The sequence below is a fragment of the Diabrotica virgifera genome, chromosome 1 (assembly GCF_917563875.1).
Source record: "Diabrotica virgifera virgifera chromosome 1, PGI_DIABVI_V3a".
NCBI classification, from domain to species: domain Eukaryota; kingdom Metazoa; phylum Arthropoda; class Insecta; order Coleoptera; family Chrysomelidae; genus Diabrotica; species Diabrotica virgifera.
In genome coordinates, this window is record NC_065443.1 from 16,456,927 (window position 1) to 16,477,737 (window position 20,811).

At 32.1% G+C, this 20,811-nt stretch overlaps 1 protein-coding gene across 1 annotated transcript; it reads right to left on the reverse strand.

Moving 5' to 3' along the window:
- Window positions 1-202: 202 nt before the first annotated feature.
- On the reverse strand, window positions 203-20,762 carry LOC114334244 (ER membrane protein complex subunit 2-A). The gene is made up of 5 exons (XM_050654953.1): window positions 20,595-20,762; window positions 20,425-20,538; window positions 7,743-8,037; window positions 4,088-4,340; window positions 203-807 (listed from the first exon to the last, which is right to left on the reverse strand). Exons 1-5 carry the CDS (start codon window positions 20,608-20,610, stop codon window positions 646-648), a joined length of 840 nt encoding a protein of 279 aa, XP_050510910.1. The 5' UTR covers window positions 20,611-20,762; the 3' UTR covers window positions 203-645.
- Between the last annotated feature and the right edge of the window lie 49 nt (window positions 20,763-20,811).

The following is a 20,811-nucleotide window of genomic DNA, read 5'->3' on the forward strand; positions in this document are numbered from 1 at the left end:
AGTTGGACAGTGGATTCTGAAGCAGAAAAAAGAATAAATGCCTGTGAGATGAATCAGGGCTGGACTGGCTGAAAGAAAAGGTGGCAATTCTTACTCTAGAGGAATATGTTGAGTTGATGCCTAGAATCCAGATAAAAACCAGAGTGCCATTGAAGGGCTGGACATAGAATGCATTTTTATATTAAAAAAGAAACTAAGTATATTTTTATATTGTAATATATATTTAAGTTTCAAATATAACAAATTCTTAAATAAAATTAAAACTAACCAATTTCCATTAAAAATCTCTTACATAAAATTGAAACAAAGTCCCTTCAAATGCTCACATATATGTTTTTGTATTTCATTCCAAAAAAATGAGATTTCTTACTGGTATACACGTAATATCAAAGATGAAATGATTGATTATGACACAAATGGAATGAATAGTAAAAAAATAAATTAATGAATGAAAAATAAAAAAATGAAACAATAGTTTAATTTGTGGCGTGCATTTTTCTAAAAATTTATGGAGTAGTCCTTGAATATCTAGTTATTTAGAACATTTGAAGAGAAAGTGCAATAAAAATAACAATTAAACAATTCTGTAATCACCATTCACGAGAAACATTTAAACACCCAAAACGAAACCAAATAAATACTGAATCAGATTTCTAACGCAGATACTGCTTCTTTTAATGCATCTATTTGTTGTTTCTCAACATATCTCTGCTTGATTTCTTTTAAAATCCACTCTAACAGTTTGTTTACTGCATCTTTCTTCTTTCCAGTTACTGCTTTTTGGGTGTTTAACAGTGCTGAAGTAGTCTGAAAAACAAAAAGGATTAGTTAGGATTGGAACATATGGCCAGGTACAGCTGATTTACACCTGTCAGGTGTCCCCCGATAGGGGTTTCAGGACCTTGACATTGGTTCGGGGGCTTAAGCTGACTGTTCAGATAGGGCTGTAGTCTGGCGCAGGAAGTGGATCAAGTATGTGTGTGTGAATGAATGGGATCTCCCTAATATGATGGCACTGGATCAGGAGTCTTTGGGCAAACACGTAACTATAATATAGGTCAACATACAACTGTGTACCAGGCTGAAGTTTTTGCTTTGGTGGACTGCATTGATGAAGACCCGAAAGCTAAGAGAATCAACATTTACACAGATAGCCAATCGGCTATTCTGGCTGTAAAGAACCCACTCACCAAACCAAAATTGGTGAGAAACTTTAAATATCTCCTCAACAACCTGGCAAAAGACAAAAAAGTGTCTTTAAGGTACTAGTACACTTTAGAGTATTTAACTCATAGAGAGTACAAAAATATACCTTTTTTCATTTATGCACGTACGATAATATTATAGAGGGCGCAAAATTCGAAGCCTCGAAAAATGATGGCGGACAGTTAATATCAGGATTGGGATATCTGAAACAAAAAAAATCGTACAGCATTTGAAAAAGGAAGGTTTCTTACGTGACAATTTACCACAATTTGACCAAAAAATAAAAAATAAATATTTTTTAACCATGAAAAACTGAAGAAAAACAGGCGATTTTTTCACAAAAATTTTTCAAATTTCCGTAAAATCTTTTTTTTCTGCAGAATTTTTTACTAGCGGTGGTCAATTGTCACGTAAGAAACCTTCCTTTTTCAAATGCCGTACGATTTTTGTAGTTATACTTCTTTAGGCGCGATAGGAGTGAAATTTAATATGCGCGAATTCATCAAAAACCTTGGTCCCCGATGCAGACGCATTATACCTTTGCTCTGATTGGATGTTCAAATGACATGACAATAATTGTTCAATATGGAGGTTATGAATAAACAAATATTGTATATTAGTTTTTATTGTTGCCAGGATACAGACAAAAGTAAGTTTATAATTGTAGTAACTTTTTAAATAGTTTTTAAAAACAACAGGTACGTACTTAATTGTAAATGTTTCAGTATTGTAATCAAAAATTACATAGGTACTTACTTATTTGGAAAATGTATGTACCTATCTAGCAGATAATGCTTTGATTTACGTAATTTAATTACTAACAAAATTTCTACCACTCTTCATCTAATATACCTATTGTTTTCTTACTCTATGTTTTGTTGTATTTTAATATTTTAATTCCCTTTGTGAACACACACACACACAAAAATCAAACTAATTTTATTAAATTCAGAACTGTCAAACAGTAAAACGTTCAGTTAGCCCAGCTTCCCACATGACAAGTACGTGTAAGTGGATTTCAAATCTAAGCACGACGGTTCGAATCCCAATGCAAGTTTTTCTTTTTTTATTTTTTTTTATACATTTTATGATTGTGAATATATTTGTTATATAATTTTTTTCAGAAAATGTGTATTTAGTTAAAATTTTTGCCAACAATTATTGTTCAGAAATCATTTCTGTGTGGCATTTTTCAATGTATTTGTGTGTGTTTTATTCTTTTATTTTTTTAATTTTTGGTATTGTTTTAATAAAAATGTTTGGAAAGTAGTAAGTATTAAAATTAGTTTAATATTTAAATAAAATATAAATTGTTTAAAGTACATATAATAATGTCGTTGGAATCATATAATAGAAGTATAACTTCTTACGTGCGTACAAAGTACACACACATTCTTTTTTTGTTTCAGAGATCTCAATCCTGAGATTAACTGTCCGCCATCGGAACTACTTTTTTCGAGGCCTCGACTTTAGCGCCCTCTACAATATTAGTGTACGTACATAAATGAAAAAAGATATATTTTTTGTATTCTCTAAGAGTTAGATATTAATATGCAAAAAGTTTTATGTTCATTTTTAATAAAGGTTCTGAGAAAAAAAATCTTGAAAAAATGTTTATTTTTGGTCTTCTAAAGTGTATTAGTACCTTAATATCGGTGCCGGGTCATGAAGGAGCGCATGGGAACGAACGAGCAGACATGTTAGCAAAACAAGGCTCGAGAGAAACTTTTGAAGGCCCAAAGCCTTTCTGGCATCACTAAAGATGCTACGAAAAGCGAGGTTCAGAAATGGCTGATAAAGAATCATCAAAAGGAACGAAGAGCCACTCAAGGGCAAATCAAGCCTAAAAAAATAATCAAGAATATCGATAAAAAAAACTCTTAAACAGTCTGATAAATCTCAATTAACGAGAGATCAAAACAGTCACTGAAATGGTGACTGGACAGTGCCGTTTAAGAAATCACTTACACAAACTAGGTAAGGTGAATGAACCATGGTGCAGAAAGTGCGAAATGGAAGAAGAGACGTACAAAGAAGCCATACACATACTATGCTATTGCAGTGTGCTAGGTAATGTAAGGTAGGAATTCACTGGTCAACTGAGGTTTGAACCAGAAAAGATCCTAAAACTACCAGTAGGAAAACTGTTGGCCTTCGTTGAGGCCACAGAACTTATTAGAGATTAAGGTAAAAACAAGGTATGGGTACAAAGGTCTTATGACCAAGTGCCAGAGACTAACGAGTTAAGAGAAGAGGAGTTAGCCTAAGTTACAAAGAAGAGACCTGTCAGGTCTCAGGCCTGTTAGTGCGTGGAGGGAATAATTATGCTCTTAGGCGACCTGACCCCCTAGGCCGGCCACTCACTATGAGGTACATCTGCACAGTTATTCTTTTTCTCATAAGCATCTTTCAATGCGTCACAGTTTTTCGATTTCTTTCTAACGCATTAAATTGTATGCGACAGAAAAAAGGCACATCTGTGATTAGAGACATTTATAACATTTATTCTAGTTGTCGATAGATGGCGCTATAATCGAAAAAAAAAATCTTTACGAATTATATAATATATCTACGAATATAATCTGTACAATTTATAAGACTATACAAATCAAGGAAAATACAATTTTATAAATGCAATAAACACAACTGATTTGTTTTTATGCCAAATTGCAAATAAAATGTGACAACTGTCAGATTTAACTAAAATGTCATGTTAGAATAAATGTTATAAATGTGTATTATCACGGACTTGCCTTTTTTTCTATCATTTGTGACGCACTGAAAAATGCTCATGAAAAGGACTTTAGAACTGACTTAGGTGTACCTGATAGTGTGTGGCCGGCCTAAGAAAAGCAAAACTTATAACCTAAAAGGAACTTACTAAGTAAATCCCATACATAGCCCTCATATTGTTGGGATTTAGCTTTAATGCTTGATAATAGTAGGTCCTGGCAACCTCAATATTCTCTAATCCACCCTGGGTATACTTAATATCGGCATATCTTTGATGCAGTAGATGATTGTGAGGATTGTGCAATATAAGTTCTTCAACACAAAAAGCTGCCTTGTTGTAATCAAATTCAGTTAAATACAATTCACTCAATTCTTGCCATGCTTCTATATCAGCCATAAACCTGTAAAAAAATATTTATTACATATTTTTGAACTTGAAAGAAGAGAACTTCTGTTGGAGTGAAAGTAAAGAGAATGATAAATAAACTCCAACAGAAGTAGAAAAAAAATTAACTAATGTCAGTAAAAGTAACAGAACACTACTTTAGCAGTATGTGTTGTAGGAGTAAATGATAAGATGAAGAAAGTGGGATGAACTGATAATAGAAGTATGAATAGACAGAGGCAAACTGAATGGAGTTAGGTTAGCGATATATGCAAGAGAACGACAACTTGACACTCAAGGATGGATACAGCCAATTTGCATGCCTGTCAAAGATGGTAGCTCAAAGTAGATAGTAATGATGACTAAGAATGAAAATATTAAGATAAGAATATTGTACTGAACCTGAAAAAAGATGAATAATTGCTAATGAAGAACAAATTGAATAAAAACAAACAAATCATGGGCGCCAGGAAATGATCTTCGATCACTTTCCCAAGTATCTTACACTGCTGTCAAATATATTAACTCAGTACATATAAATATAAGGAAATAAGAATAAATGATATACAAAATAAGTAAATATTTATTAAATATAACTACTAGATTTTTCCACAATCTCTGAGTTAAATCAAATTGAATTAAGTAACTCTAACATGACAACAAAAGTTATAGTCAGTGCTGTTTTTGTGGCGGTACGCCGTACCGGTACCTCTTCCGACAAAAAATAAAAAAACAACAAAATTAGAGACAAATTCCTGAATTTTTTCCTTGCTCCCAAATAGCTTTAAGACGCCCTTCTTTAGGCTAAATTTAAAAAGTTTTCCCGGGGGCGGATGTTCTATAAATACATATGGCAATGACATGATGCCAACTTGCACTTTTACCCTGGGGGTGGATGCTACTCCTTTTCGAGGGTGAAAATTATTTTATCAAAATTAACCACATAAATTTAAGAGGGATACATTCTAAGCAAAATTTGTTATATAAACTTATTAAAATAAATTAACAGTCATGTAAAAAAAAAGAATAGACTACCAATTTGGATTCCGAAACAAACATGGCACTATTGAACAAGTACATAGAATAGTTAACAAGATTAACGATGACTTCCAACAAAAACGTTATTGTTCTGCTGCATTTATTGATATGTCACAAGCATTCGATAAAGTTTGGCATATTGGACTCTTCTACAAAATTAAGAAGCTACTTCCAATATCCCCACTTCCTGTTACTAAAATCATACCTAACCAATAGACACTTCCTTGTCAGACAAAACCAAGAATACTCTTCTCTGAACGCCATAAAATCAGGGGTACCACAAGGCAGTGTACTCGGACCTATCCTGTATTTGTTGTACACAAGTGATCTTCCTACTACACCGATGGTTACAATAGCCACATTTGTGAACGATACAGCTGCTCTTTCTTCACACGAAGACCCAAAGATGGCATCAAGACAACTTCAAATCTGCCTTAACAAGATACAAAAATGCACATAGATACACATGTAACATTTACACTCCGTAAAGAAACTTGCCCACCAGTACAACTTAACAACAACAATTTACCTCAAGCCGAAGATGTAAAATACTTGGAAATCCACCTAGACAGAAGACTAACATGGCGAAAACATATTTTCACTAAACGCAAACAGTTAGGACTAAAACTAAGCCGTCTATATTGGATTATCAGCAGAAACTCGAAGTTGTCTCTAGAAAACAAACTACTGGTCTACAAAGCCATTATAAAGCCCATTTGGACCTACGGTATCCAGCTCTGGGGAGCAGCTTCTAATAGCAACCTAAATATAATACAGAGGTTCCAAAACAAGACGATAAGGCTGATTCTTGATGCTCCATACTACGTACCCAACTACGTGATCCAACGAGACTTAGCAGTTCCAACAGTGCAAGAGGTGATAAGTGAATATAGTGCAACATATCGCGAAAGAGTGTCTGAACATCCTAACGAGTTAGCCAAGCGGTTGTTTACATGAACATGAAGAAAGAAGATTAAAAAAATTCAAACCAAGAGACTTAATTAATAGGTTTAAGTAATTAGTAATGTACATATCTTTGTAAATAATAACATATTGTAAATATTAGAGGTAATGCCACAAAGTTAGCAATAGCTACATTATAAAACAGGGTGCTTAAGGGGTCATATACGTTTCTCGGCTTCAAAAAATCGATTTTATTTTTTTTGCTTATTTTAAAAGGTACATCTCTTAGAAACATTTTAAGACCAGAACGAATTCGATATTCGAATTATTGACGAAGTTACAGCTGCTTTAAACGGAACTAGTCGGGTCGCTCCGCAGGTCTTGCAAAACTTTAACACGTTTTTCTCGAAATAGCATTTTTCATAACGGTGGGCATGATAACTACTTAACCGTTCATCCGATTAACTTCATTTTTGGCAAACATATTCTAAATTAGATTCACTATCGTGCGACGAGAGCTTTTTTGATTAAATTTAACCATTTTCGAATAGCAATAAAAAAATAGACAATTCTTTTGGTGAAAATTAAGACTTTTTTTTTAAATTTCGACCGTTTCCGTAATTAATTTTTTTTTTCTTAAATTCCTCTCGTCACACGAGAACTATGACTCTAAAAAATGATAACAAATAAGCAATTTTTGTTTTAAATAAATATTACGAGCTGAATCATGCCCACTGTTTGACCTGAAAAAAAAAACAGTTTCTACGCCACTGGACGCGGCCGCCATGTTTTTAATTATTTTTTTAACTTTTAACATATGTTTTATGCTCCTTAAGAGTCCACCTTTAAAATTAAAAAAAAAATGAAATCAATTAGCCCATTAGTTTTCGTACAATTTATCATTACATTTAGACTACTTTTTAAGCTCGAGAAACGTATATGACCCCTTAATGGAGCATCCTGTACATGTCATAATCATTTATCAACAAAGACGCTTATTGTCATTACTGATAGATTGCAGAATAAAGGAGTTAAAAAAAATGTAAAAAGAATGGAGGAGCACAGACTACCAAGAATTGCTCTAGAAGGAAAACCAGCTGGCAAGCGTCCACTAGGGCGCCCACCAAAAAGATGGAGAGATAGCTGGCAATTTACCTCTCACGAAATACTTCAACGTCGGAATTAACAGATTGACAGATCTACAACAAGTATAAGAAGAAGAAGAAAATAAATTAATAAGTCCTTTTTTGGTTATCCAAGATATTAATTTTTCGTCAAAAAAATTCATGGTTTAATGCAGTTTTTCATAAATAACTCAAAATCCAAAAGTTTTTACAAAAATTAAGTGGGTCAAAATACATGAAAATACAGTTTGAAACTAAGTGGAAGTGCTGGATCGGCAGTAAAAAAGCTTGAATGACATAATGACGATTATTTACTACTAAAAGAGACTATTTTCAGTTAAATACTGACTTACACTTTTAAATACTCAGTTAATTCCTTAATAGCCTCAGAATTCCTGCCAAGTGACTTAAGTATGGCGATTTTCCTCTTCCTGGCAGAACTATTTGTAGCATCCAGTTTGATGATATTTTTTAATATGAGTAAGGCTCTATCAAAATTCTCATCTGCTTCATGTAACATTGATTCCAATATCTGTACTCTGCAACTATTTGGGAATTCTTCATACAGCTCTTTAATGCAGATCTCTGCTATTTTCAGGTTGAACGAATCTAGTGCTGCCATGCAAACTTGTTCCAGGACTACATGTTCTAAAAGATAAACATATAATAAGTTACTACTTAAAAACCTCTCTTAATTAACACATTCGCTGCCACTTATGATTCAGTCACTTTCGTATGGATCCAATATGAAAAGGTGAACAAGGTGGTCCAAATATGGTGAACAAGAAAAGGAGAGACTACTTCGGATTCTCGGTTAACATAATAAAAGGAGTGAAACATCTCATTGCTGGTCCATTAACAACACTTATAAATCACTGTTTTAAGGAAAGCAACTTTCCTGATCTGCTCAAAAAAACAGTGGTGGTACCGATCTATAAGAAGGGTGACAATGATGACCTATCCAATTATAGGCCAATATCAATCCTTCCTATTGGGACAGTGCAAGTTCGGAAAAGTGACACCTGGTTTCATAGCTGGGCAACTTTTTTCGCACTTTTAACTATATTGGCCAATCATATTGGTCCTGGTTGCTGGATAATTGTCAAGGCCGTAGTCCAAAAAAAATTATAAGAAGAAAAAGTAAGATTTAGGTTGTTATTAAAAGGTAAACAAATGTATGTAGTAAATAAAATTAGTTATTCTAATGCAGTACTGCAAGAAAAATACAATTAATTAAATATACTTTTATATAATAATTGCATATCATATCAATATTGTGAGCAACATATAATTTTTCTTCTTCAATGACAGTAGGTATGAAATATACGTCAATTTGACAATTTCAATTGACAATATGAATTATTTAAGAAAATTGCAGGATTTCTCCACTATTCGCGCACGATCGTTTCTCGTATTCCCTCCAAGTACTTGCATACCGTGAATAATATCAAAGGTATTTGTGAAATGTATGGCAGCAATGATTATTCAGTAAGAAGAAAAAGTAAGATTTAGGTTGTTATTAAAAGGTAAACAAATGTATGTAGTAAATAAAATTAGTTATTCTAATGCAGTACTGCAAGAAAAATACAATTAATTAAATATACTTTTATATAATAATTGCATATCATATCAATATTGTGAGCAACATATAATTTTTCTTCTTCAATGACAGTAGGTATGAAATATACGTCAATTTGACAATTTCAATTGACAATATGAATTATTTAAGAAAATTGCAGGATTTCTCCACTATTCGCGCACGATCGTTTCTCGTATTCCCTCCAAGTACTTGCATACCGTGAATAATATCAAAGGTATTTGTGAAATGTATGGCAGCAATGATTATTCAGTATTTTGAATCCAAAAATTTGTTTACAAATAGTCAGTTTGGTTTTAGAAGGGGTCTAAATACAACAAAAGCCATCATGGACTTAGTGATGAAGATTCAAGAGGCTTTTGAGCAGAGCTGCTATCTGTCGGCTACATTCTGTGACCTGAGCTTTTGATTGTGTTTCACATGAACTGCTTCTCAGGAAATTGGAGAGATATGGGTTTGGAGATATTAGCATTGCAATGATCTCCAGCTATCTCTTCAATAGAAAGCAGAGTGTGAGGGTGATATAACACTTTTATATCACAAATATTTAAGGACAGTGATAAGCTAAGATAGTACTTATATGAAAATATAGAAATCAAAATAGCATGAGGAAAACAAGCCACAAAAGCACTACATGGAGTGATGTGGAATAACACTCTAACCAAAGAAAACAAAAAAAGGATCTTTCAGATCATAGTGCTGAATGTCTACGGAGTGGAAGTATGGCCAATGACAAAAACAATATAAAATAAAATAAGAACAGTTCAATTGGACTTTATGAGAAGTGTCTACAAATCACAGAGAGGGATAGAATAATAAAATGTACTTAGGAAATGCTATGATAGTTAGAGATGTCGCTGAATGATGGGAAAAGCAAAGAAGATAGATAGATATTTATTCATTTAAATAGGTTACCCTAATATACAATCAATGTAGAGAATAGATATTACAAATCATTTACAAAATCGAATATAATTAAGCAACATCAAATCAAATTGAAACAAACTTTAAATAAATTTTACAACATATAATACCATACAATACCCACCCATAAAATTAACATAATAAAGTATTACATCACTTGTTTCTAATATACAGCTTAAGTTTGGCTTTAAAAGATTTTAGTGACATCGTATTTTTTAATTCACCTGGTAGAGCGTTAAACTCATTAAAACCCCTGAATACTAATGAATTCATCGTCATTCTATAATTTGTTTTTGCTATGTAAATATTCCCCATATTTCTTGTAGAATAATCATGCACATTTTTACTGTACACTATAAACTGCTTAAAGTAATCTGGAGCTACATTATTAAGTATTTTATAAACCAAAATCATTGTATAATAATTCAGTTTCTCTTCAATTGTGAACCAACTTAAAACCTGTAGCATATATGATACAGGTGTAAGTCGATTTGTTTTCAATATAATTCTCATGCCACGATTTTGTAGTTTTTGTAGTTGATTGAGTTTATTTAAATTAAACATATACAATATAGTTGCGCAGTACTCAAAATGTGGCTGAATAATTGAATTAAAAACTGTAATTTTAGCTTGAGTCGATATATTTTGTGATATTCGGCTAAAAAAATATAGTTTTTTCGTTATTTTACGGACAATATAATCAAAATGATGATCAAAATTCAAACAACTATCAATTTGAAACCCCAAATATTTAACACATCTTACAATATCAATATTTTCATTTTTTACTTGTAGCAGAATGTTATCGGCTATCTCCAGCTATCTCTTCAATAGAAAGCAGAGTGTGAGGGTGATATAACACTTTTATATCACAAATATTTAAGGACAGTGATAAGCTAAGATAGTACTTATATGAAAATATAGAAATGAAAATAGCATGAGGAAAACAAGCCACAAAAGCACTACATGGAGTGATGTGGAATAACACTCTAACCAAAGAAAACAAAAAAAGGATCTTTCAGATCATAGTGCTGAATGTCTACGGAGTGGAAGTATGGCCAATGACAAAAACAATATAAAATAAAATAAGAACAGTTCAATTGGACTTTATGAGAAGTGTCTACAAATCACAGAGAGGGATAGAATAATAAAATGTACTTAGGAAATGCTATGATAGTTAGAGATGTCGCTGAATGATGGGAAAAGCAAAGAAGATAGATAGATATTTATTCATTTAAATAGGTTACCCTAATATACAATCAATGTAGAGAATAGATATTACAAATCATTTACAAAATCGAATATAATTAAGCAACATCAAATCAAATTGAAACAAACTTTAAATAAATTTTACAACATATAATACCATACAATACCCACCCATAAAATTAACATAATAAAGTATTACATCACTTGTTTCTAATATACAGCTTAAGTTTGGCTTTAAAAGATTTTAGTGACATCGTATTTTTTAATTCACCTGGTAGAGCGTTAAACTCATTAAAACCCCTGAATACTAATGAATTCATCGTCATTCTATAATTTGTTTTTGCTATGTAAATATTCCCCATATTTCTTGTAGAATAATCATGCACATTTTTACTGTACACTATAAACTGCTTAAAGTAATCTGGAGCTACATTATTAAGTATTTTATAAACCAAAATCATTGTATAATAATTCAGTTTCTCTTCAATTGTGAACCAACTTAAAACCTGTAGCATATATGATACAGGTGTAAGTCGATTTGTTTTCAATATAATTCTCATGCCACGATTTTGTAGTTTTTGTAGTTGATTGAGTTTATTTAAATTAAACATATACAATATAGTTGCGCAGTACTCAAAATGTGGCTGAATAATTGAATTAAAAACTGTAATTTTAGCTTGAGTCGATATATTTTGTGATATTCGGCTAAAAAAATATAGTTTTTTCGTTATTTTACGGACAATATAATCAAAATGATGATCAAAATTCAAACAACTATCAATTTGAAACCCCAAATATTTAACACATCTTACAATATCAATATTTTCATTTTTTACTTGTAGCAGAATGTTATCGGTATTTAATTGGCTATATTTGTGTTTTGTTGTAAAGATCATTGCTTTAGTTTTGGAAATATTTAATTTTAATTTATTTGATGCCAAGTATTTAGCCATTTTTTCTAATGTATTATTCATTTTTTGAATCGCTACTTCAAGGTTAGTATCACTACAAGCTACAAAAGTATCATCCGCAAAAAGATTAATAAATTCACTTTCTACATATAGGTCTATGTCATTTAGATATATATATATAATCGGTTCATAACGTTCTACGACGTCTTCCGATTCCCAATCGCCATTGCTCTCGATCGTAGCACATGTCTTCGTTCAAGCCTCTTTCTCCGATTTCCCTATGGATTCCTTCTATCCAGCTTTTCCTAGGTCTTCCTCTCTTCCGCCGTCCTTTTGGTGCCCATCGTAGCACTTGCTTGGGTAATCTGTCTTCTTCCATACGTTGTACGTGGCCAAACCATCTTAGTTGCTTTGTTTTTATATCGTCCATTATTGTATGCTTTACATCCATTATCTCCAATATTCTTGTATTTCTGATTTTTTGTATTCTTGATATACCAGCAGATCTTCTCCAGAAGTCCATTTCAGTTGTTCTGAGCATATTTTCGGATTTTTCTTTAAGTGGCCAAACTTCGCTGCTGTATGTTATAATGCTCTTAACAATGCTGTTATAGATGTTACGTTTATTTTCTTTGGAGATACTTTGGTCCCATATGATTTTGTTCAATAATGCGATAGCTTTCCTTCCTTGTGTGCACCTTTCTTGGATATTCTTGTCCAACGTTCCATCCTGTGTAATTGTAAGACCCAAGTATTTATATGTCATGACCCTATGTCATTTAGATACAATATAAATAAGAGAGGCCCCAATACGCTGCCTTGTGGTACCCCAACATTGATATAATGTTCAGAGGATAATGCCCCATCAAAACGTACTATCTGCTTCCTATCACTAAGATAATCACTTATCCATTTGTGTACTTTACCTACAAACCCATAATTTTGTAGTTTTGTTAGGAGTATTTGGCGATCAATGGTTTCAAAGGCTCTTTTAAAATCAAGAAAAACACCTACTACGTATCGGTTATTATCAATATCGTTTTTAAGTTTACAGAGAGTCAATTGTAAAGCTGACTCACATGAATGTTTCTGTCGAAAACCGGACTGATTATTTATTAAAATTGAATTTTTTCCCACGTGTTCTAGTAGTTGGTCATAAACTGCTATCTCTAATATTTTTTCAATTGGGGGTAATGTGTTAATGGGCCTAAATTCACTAGCTTTATTTGTATTCAAAATCTTCTGAATAGGAACAATTGTACTCACTTTCAAAAGTGTAGGAATTCTACCTGTCATTAGAGAAGTGTTTATAAAATTCAGTATAACGTGACCAATCGATTCAAAAATTTCCCTCACCATCCTTGAATTTAATATTTCATGTATGGAGAACTTGTTGTCCATACTATAAACTATTTTACGTAAGTCTAACATTGACAGTGGTTTAAATTCACTCAGATTTAAATATTTTATTTATTTTATTTTTATTTATTTATTTATTTATTTAGTACCCAAATAACAGTACTGGACCAATTACAATCTGGGTTAGTGTATTAAGCGTATTAGTAAATTTACCGTTTACAGATCATAAACATAACAACAAAACAGTATAAAATACATAGACTACATAAACGCCGTTTATATGTAAGTGTGTGAAAAAACTCAAAATGAGAAAAACACACTCACATACGAACAACGACGAACAAAAACTTATAAAGTAATTAAAGAAAAACAGAAAATACATAGTATGTAAAACAATTAAATACAAAAATACAGAATAAATATATAATATAACAGCAAGATGCTAAAAAGTGACTGGTTGCAACCTAATATCGTTAGCAGTATTCTTAATGATGCGTAAATTAGAATTGAAGATGTCAAAGAGATCAGAGTTCGCATTGTAGTGAGCTTGCATTTGTACTAGAGGTGACTGCACCAAAATATTTGATCTGGCTCTGTTAACATAAAACGTTTGTGAAGTACGAGAAGCAACACGTGGTACGTGGAGATTAAGAAGTTGCAATAACTCAGGAGTATTTACTTGATTGTTAATAATTTTAAATAAAAAGCATAAAGATTGAGTTATTCTACGACGCTGAAGACTTTGCATCTTAAATTTATCGAGAAGTAGCTCTTCAGAAAATCCCCTAGCAGGATAAATGCCAGTGGATTTAAAGTGCATACTTTTTAAAAACCGCCTCTGTACTGATTCCAAAACAGTTGTGTGATTTTGATAAATTGGAGACCAAACTATCGATGCATAATCGAGTTTGGGGAGAACAAGAGATGAATATAAAAATTTGCAAGTGTCAATATCGGTAAGTTCTTTCGCATTTCGTAAAATGAAACCTAGAGTACTAAACGCACCCGCAACGATATTAGTGATGTGTGGAACAAATGATAGTCTGCAGTCAAATATGACCCCCAGGTCCTTAACAGAGCTGGGGCGACAAATGGAAGTATTATGTATATGATAATCGTAGTGTGTTGGAGAAGGGCTTCTAGAAAAAGACATAACATTACATTTAGACGCATTTAGCTGCAAACAATTAGTGTCACACCATATACTGATTTTATTTAAATTTTCTTGAAGTCTAATGCAATCGGAGGGTGACTTAATTTCAAAAAATAATTTTAAATCGTCCGCATAAATTAGTGAATGAACATCTAGGTCATCAACAATATCATTAACGAATATCACAAACAGTAGCGGCCCTACAATTGAACCTTGAGGTACTCCAGATAACTGAGGAAAAGGGGTTGATTTAAAACCTCTAATTTGTGTATATTGCCATCGATCTGTAAAATAAGAGTTAAAAACAAATATAAATTATTATTGGTATTGGTCCAGGAATTTATTAAATCAATATCTTCGACAATATTTGTTATACTCCTGACAAAATATTTGTTAAAATTTTCTGCAATCTCCAAACGTTCTCTTAATAAATTATGCTCCGCATCTATATCAAAACATATACAGCTAGGAATATCAAAGTTTTTAACTTTAATTAAATTTTTTAATGTTTTCCACATTTTGTTTGGATCATTTTTAAACCTATCAATTTTCTCCAGATAATACTTATCTTTTTTAGCTTTTAATAAATTAACGACATGGTTTCTATGAGTTTTAAACAATGACCATTTATTTTGTTTCTCATTTTCCCGGCAATTTTTAAACTCCTTATATGTTTTATCACGAATTCTAATTTGATTAAACACCTCATTATCAAACCATGGTATATTTGATTTATATTTACACGATTGAATAGGCGCAGTATTATTAATTTCTTTTTCGCAATTAGTTATAATTTCATGAAAGATAGTGTCAATATTTGTTGTATTTAAGTTCCAATTAACCATCATTAAGTTAGTTTTAATAGTGTTTAAATTGTTTTCATTTATATTTCTATATTTTTTTATGATACTGTCAGTAGCTGTTGTATTAAATAAATTGAGAGAAATAATAGAATGGTCAGTTACTTTTGGACAATCATGCACATTTACTGAAATATTATTTTGGTTTGTTAAAACAAAGTCGACTAATGTTTTACTGGTTTCAGTAATGCGAGTTGGTTTTGTTACAAGCTGATTTAAGCCATATATTGAAACTAGATTTTTAAACTGTATAGTATAAAAACTATCACTAAGAAAATCAAGATTAAAATCACCTACTAATACACACTTATTCCTAGACAATACACTATCGCATATTTCTTCATATAAAATCTTCCAAAAATTTCGCATCTGAACTTGACGGTGAGTGGTAAAGACATCCAACAATCCAAGTGGTAGAAATTAAATTTATCCTTATAAATCTACACCAGTAATTACCATGTAAGACAAATGACATAACATAAGAAAATTCATAATTATTCTGAATATATAACAATACACCACCAGTGTACCTACTATTTGAATCACATCTAATACATTTATAATTTTCTATCATGATCTCTTTATCATATATATCTTGCGTGGTTCTTGCTTCACTTAACAAAATTAATTTTGGGTTATAGTTTGCAATGCTTGTTCTTATTTGATCAATATTTTTTAAAACGCTTTGTGCATTTAAATATATAATATCGGTATTAAAAAGTAAATTAGGGTCTGCATTTAGTTTTTTTCATCAATTGAAGTTGAATTGCTAGCAGTATTTGGTTTATTATTTAAAAATTTAGGGACAATGGTAGGCCTATTGTTAATATATTTAATAGTTTTTGTTGAGTCACCTGCTCTAATCAATTCATCAAGTTGATTCTTTACAGTAAAATAGTAATATCTTTGTCTTTTGGTTTGATCAGCAAAAATCTTGATTCCAGGAATGTTTATTGATGCTTTATTTTTTAGGACCTTTAGGGCATCTTCACTTGATTGGAGGATAACTTTGATGGGACGAGTTTTTTTGTTATCAAACTTACCCAACCTAAACAATTTTAAATTATTTGAGTCCACTGGGAAGTCCTTCAAAATGTTTGTTATTGTTTCACTGTCTTCTTTAGTACGATCTGCTTGAGTCGGTTTATTCGATTCACTTATGTTAAAGACAATAATATTAGATGTCCTATTTTGTCGATCCATCACTTCATAAATAATATCCTCTTCTTTTTCTGGATTTACTAAGTTTGTTTGGATTGATTTAAACGATTGAATTTCCTTTTTTAATTCAACATTTTCCTGTTTTACTAACTCAACTTCAGACGACAAATTTTTCATATCATTAGTAAGCTTTTGAAGATCTTGCTTCAACTTACTCATTTCTATCAAAAGTTTAGGAACCCTTTTAATCGCCTCTCGACACTCCATACAGTAATAGGCCAGGGATCTGTTTTGAATAATGACTGCACGATATTCAGAAGCCGCCAATTTAGTACAGGTTTCTGTAGAATGAACAGATTCAAAACAGCTATCACAGACAACTAATTTTTCCTTTTCGCTGAAAACAACATCACATGTTGCACGTTTTCCTTTGCTTGGCATTTTTGCAACAGCGACCCCCTATTTAAAAATAAAACTGTACACCACTGAATTCTAAGGAACACTTTTAACAACAGCTGATTTAATAACTTCCTTCAACTTTTTTGTATCTAATAGAAAAAAAGTTAATAAAAAGCTGATAAAGCAATTTGAAATATGGGTCCCAGATAAGAATAGTACTGGCTAATGGGATTTTAATGCCTTCAACAAATTAAATTTGCTGTAATCTGATGAAAAACGTATATAATTAGGTTAAATCGTCAATATTTTCACTTTCTTTTATTGGAAAATTGTGTACTACCCTTCAAGAATTAATTTGATACCACTTTCAATTTAGAAAACCCACTATTTCACCACTAATTTAACTTTCTTTCAGGAGCACTTGATGTGTTACTCTCTATAGTTATTGACCTTAGACAACCATCTAGGAAAGAAGAAGGAAAGCATCCCTATGAATACTCCACTAAGCATACTATATACCAGTGGCGGCTCGTGACATCTGCTATAGGGTGTGCTGCATGAACCACGGCCAATATAAAATAATAGAAATAGAATAACATACGAAAACAAAAACAATAAAATTAGCTTTAATACTAATTAATAGTAACTAATAACGACATGCTATAAAAATCTGATTAACTTACATTTATTGCATTTTTCTAAATTGGAAATTAATACGCCAGTCCTTTTTTGTCGCAAACTTTTCGATTACTTTATCGTTAAAGTTCGGTATTGAAGCGATGAACTTTTTTTCTATCGAGAGTGTGGAAAGGGCTGTTAATCTGTCTTCGCGCATTGAATTTCTTAAAAATGTTTTGATCCGTTTTAAAGTTGAAAAACTACGTTCAGCTTCTGCTGTGGTCATTGGCGTAGTCACCAGAATTTGTATCAACTTTTTGGTTTCTGTTAATGTGTCCTCTAAATTATTAGAAATTATAAATTTTAGTAAAGGCACTGCACCTTTTAATGTTCTACACTCGATATTGGAATACAAAACTGACAGTTCTGTTCGCAAACGGTTTTTATCAAAGAAGTTATAAGCTGTACAAGTTAAATCCAATTCATTTTCAGGAAACTTATTATTATATTTTTCGAAATGTTCTGAAGATAAAAGTGTTGCGGCAACTAGATGATTTGTATATGCAAACCGTTCTTTTGCATTGCTTATAATAACATCACAAACTTCTAGACAGGCAATACGGTGATCCTGTTGGCTGTTATTTGGGCGTTTCCTTTTTTGGACACTAGGCGCCGCATTTAAATTTGAAGCTTGATGTATGATAGGGTCTATTTTATTTCGGACATTGTTAATACTTTGCTCAAAAACATGTATAGCTTTCTGTGCTTCGGTTGGGTCCATGTTCTTTTTTTGAAGATTATTGTACAAAACGTCAACATGTGGCATAATATAATGAAAAACAGTCAGCCAGAAAGTAAAATTTTGATCTTCCAGAATACGTCTAAGTCCTCTTGCTTCCTTGGAAGTAATAGCATTTGACTCTTCTTCTAGTTGCTCCATACACTCAATAATAAAGTCTCTATATTCGTAAACGACATTTACTGTACGAATATTGAAATTCCAGCGTGTAGGGATTGAACGAGGAATATTTTTTCCAACTATTTGATTTAAGACAGCTATTCTTTGAGGTGAATGACTAAAAAATCCAGGTATATCATGTAAATCTCCAAAAAATACGCGTACTTGGGAATTAATAGAACATGCTCTTGACATTATTAGATTCAATTGATGGGCGTAACAGTGCACAAAATGAGCAGTTTCATATTTTCTCTTAATTATTGTTTGCACTCCGCCATGTATCCCACTCATAACAGCTGCTCCGTCATAACTTTGTGCAATGAGCTTATTTTTGTTATTCTTTAATATTGGGTCTAAAACATTCAAAATTGTGTTAGCTAAGGTTTCAGCATCATGTTTTTCTGGAAGCAAAAAAGTCCAAAACCTTTCAACTGGAGCACCGTTTTTTACATAACGAAAAACAATGACCATTTGAAATTTCATAGAAACATCCGTTGTCTCATCAGCTATCACTGCTAAAAATGGGGCTTCATTGATTTCGTTTAAAATCTCCTCAGCGTATACTTCTAGCATGCAATCCAAAATATCATTTTGTATTGTTTTTGAGGTACCTTTGAAAATTGTCGCATTTGTAAGGTGTTCACTAAGTGTTTTATCAAGTTCAGCAGAAAAATTCACTAAACCACGAAAAATTCCAGGGTTATCTGATGTTTCAGATTCATCGTGTCCTCGTAAGGCGAGCTCAAAAGCCCCACAGAATTTTATACAGTCAATTATTTTTGACAAAACATACCTGTTTTTCGTCACCTCTTCATTGTGTTTTTGTATATTTATCCAATAAGCAGAGTCAAGTTGGGCCTGTATATTAAGTTTCCCAAATAATGCAAATCGCATTTCATTGTTCATATGAGTTTGCGTGTTTTCATGCTTCTTTATTTTTTCACTTAAATGCACTAGATCCCGCACTCCTGTCTCGCGCCACAATTTTTCCTCTTTATCTGCGCCGAATAATGCACACGGAAAACAGAAAAAAGCATTTTTTTCGGAACATCCACAAATCCACTGATTTCGTAGATACATGTCTTTATTAAATTTACGCGTATATGTTTTTCCACGGCTTTTACCGGACACTTCAATATTAAGATCAGGCATAGGACGGCCACGTTCTTTTATAATCAACTGTTGTTGATAGTGAAGTTTTTGAAATTTATTTACACCTAATTTAAATTGAAACTCCATTGTTTTAAACACGCTCGAACAAAACAAATTAAACAAAATTGTAACCTAAGAATTTCTAAACACGGCACAGATGCAACGGTCACGAATAACTGTCGTGAATTGCAGCTCGCAAACACATTTCCGAGGCCGTTAATCAGCCGATTGCCGAAGCACATCGGCTAAGATCGCCGTTTGCCTAATAAATGCATTTTACCGCTGCCAGTGTTTCGGTTGTTATCGACGCGGCTTCACTGGAGCAGCAAATACGTAAAAAGATTGCTTCACTGGAGCACCAAATACGTAAAAAAATTATACGGTTTCACTAGAGGAGTAAATACGTAAAAAAAATAATATTAATCATCGTTGTTGGTGAATTATTATTAACAGTTGATGTTTAATATGATAATATGGCAGATTTGAAATAAAACTATATTAATTATTCTTTAATAATTAAGATTTGCTATGGTTGTTTGGTAGTTCTGCAGCTCAGCAGCACATAAAGAAAAGCCGCCACTGCTATATACAGCTATCTCTAAAGAAATTAATAGAAAGTCTATCATCATTAAAATATTAGATACTACAATGCTTTCAAAACGAAAAGAACTCCCACAAAACTTGGATATCATCAACATTATATTTATCCCCTATTATTATTTAATCTATCTTACTCTCTTTTCCCAGCTTGTCTACATTGGAATGAATAGAGCTGTTCCAAATGTTAACTACTTCTCTGCTTTTTCTATCATTGCTATCTCTAAACTGCTTTAGTTCTTCTAGGTCCCCTACAATACAAATATTTATTAAAAATGTATATTACTTCTCTGAATTGACTAATTACTTCTAAAGTTTCCCATTTTTATGAACGATACAGTGAGCTATCGACTATTCTATCAAACCAATTAAAATATTAATGAATTTATAAGTTTTTATTGAAATTTGTTGGAATGATTTCTGGTTAGTTTGACTTTTTTCCTTGCATAGAAAAAAGTGTTGTGTGCAGGGTTGCCAACGACCGAAGGTCGTTTTCTACTAGATTTATATATAAAAGCTACTAA

What these genes read in the sequence shown, in the direction of transcription:
- LOC114334244 (XM_050654953.1), bottom strand. An exon ending in AGACAAGCTGGGAAAAGAGA is followed by an intron (nt 8,038 to 20,424) that starts GTAAGATAGATT and finishes TTTATCTTTTAG; the next exon opens with AACATGTAGTCCTGGAACAA. An exon ending in CTATGTATGGGATTTACTTA is followed by an intron (nt 808 to 4,087) that starts GTAAGTTCCTTT and finishes TTTGTTTTTCAG; the next exon opens with ACTACTTCAGCACTGTTAAA.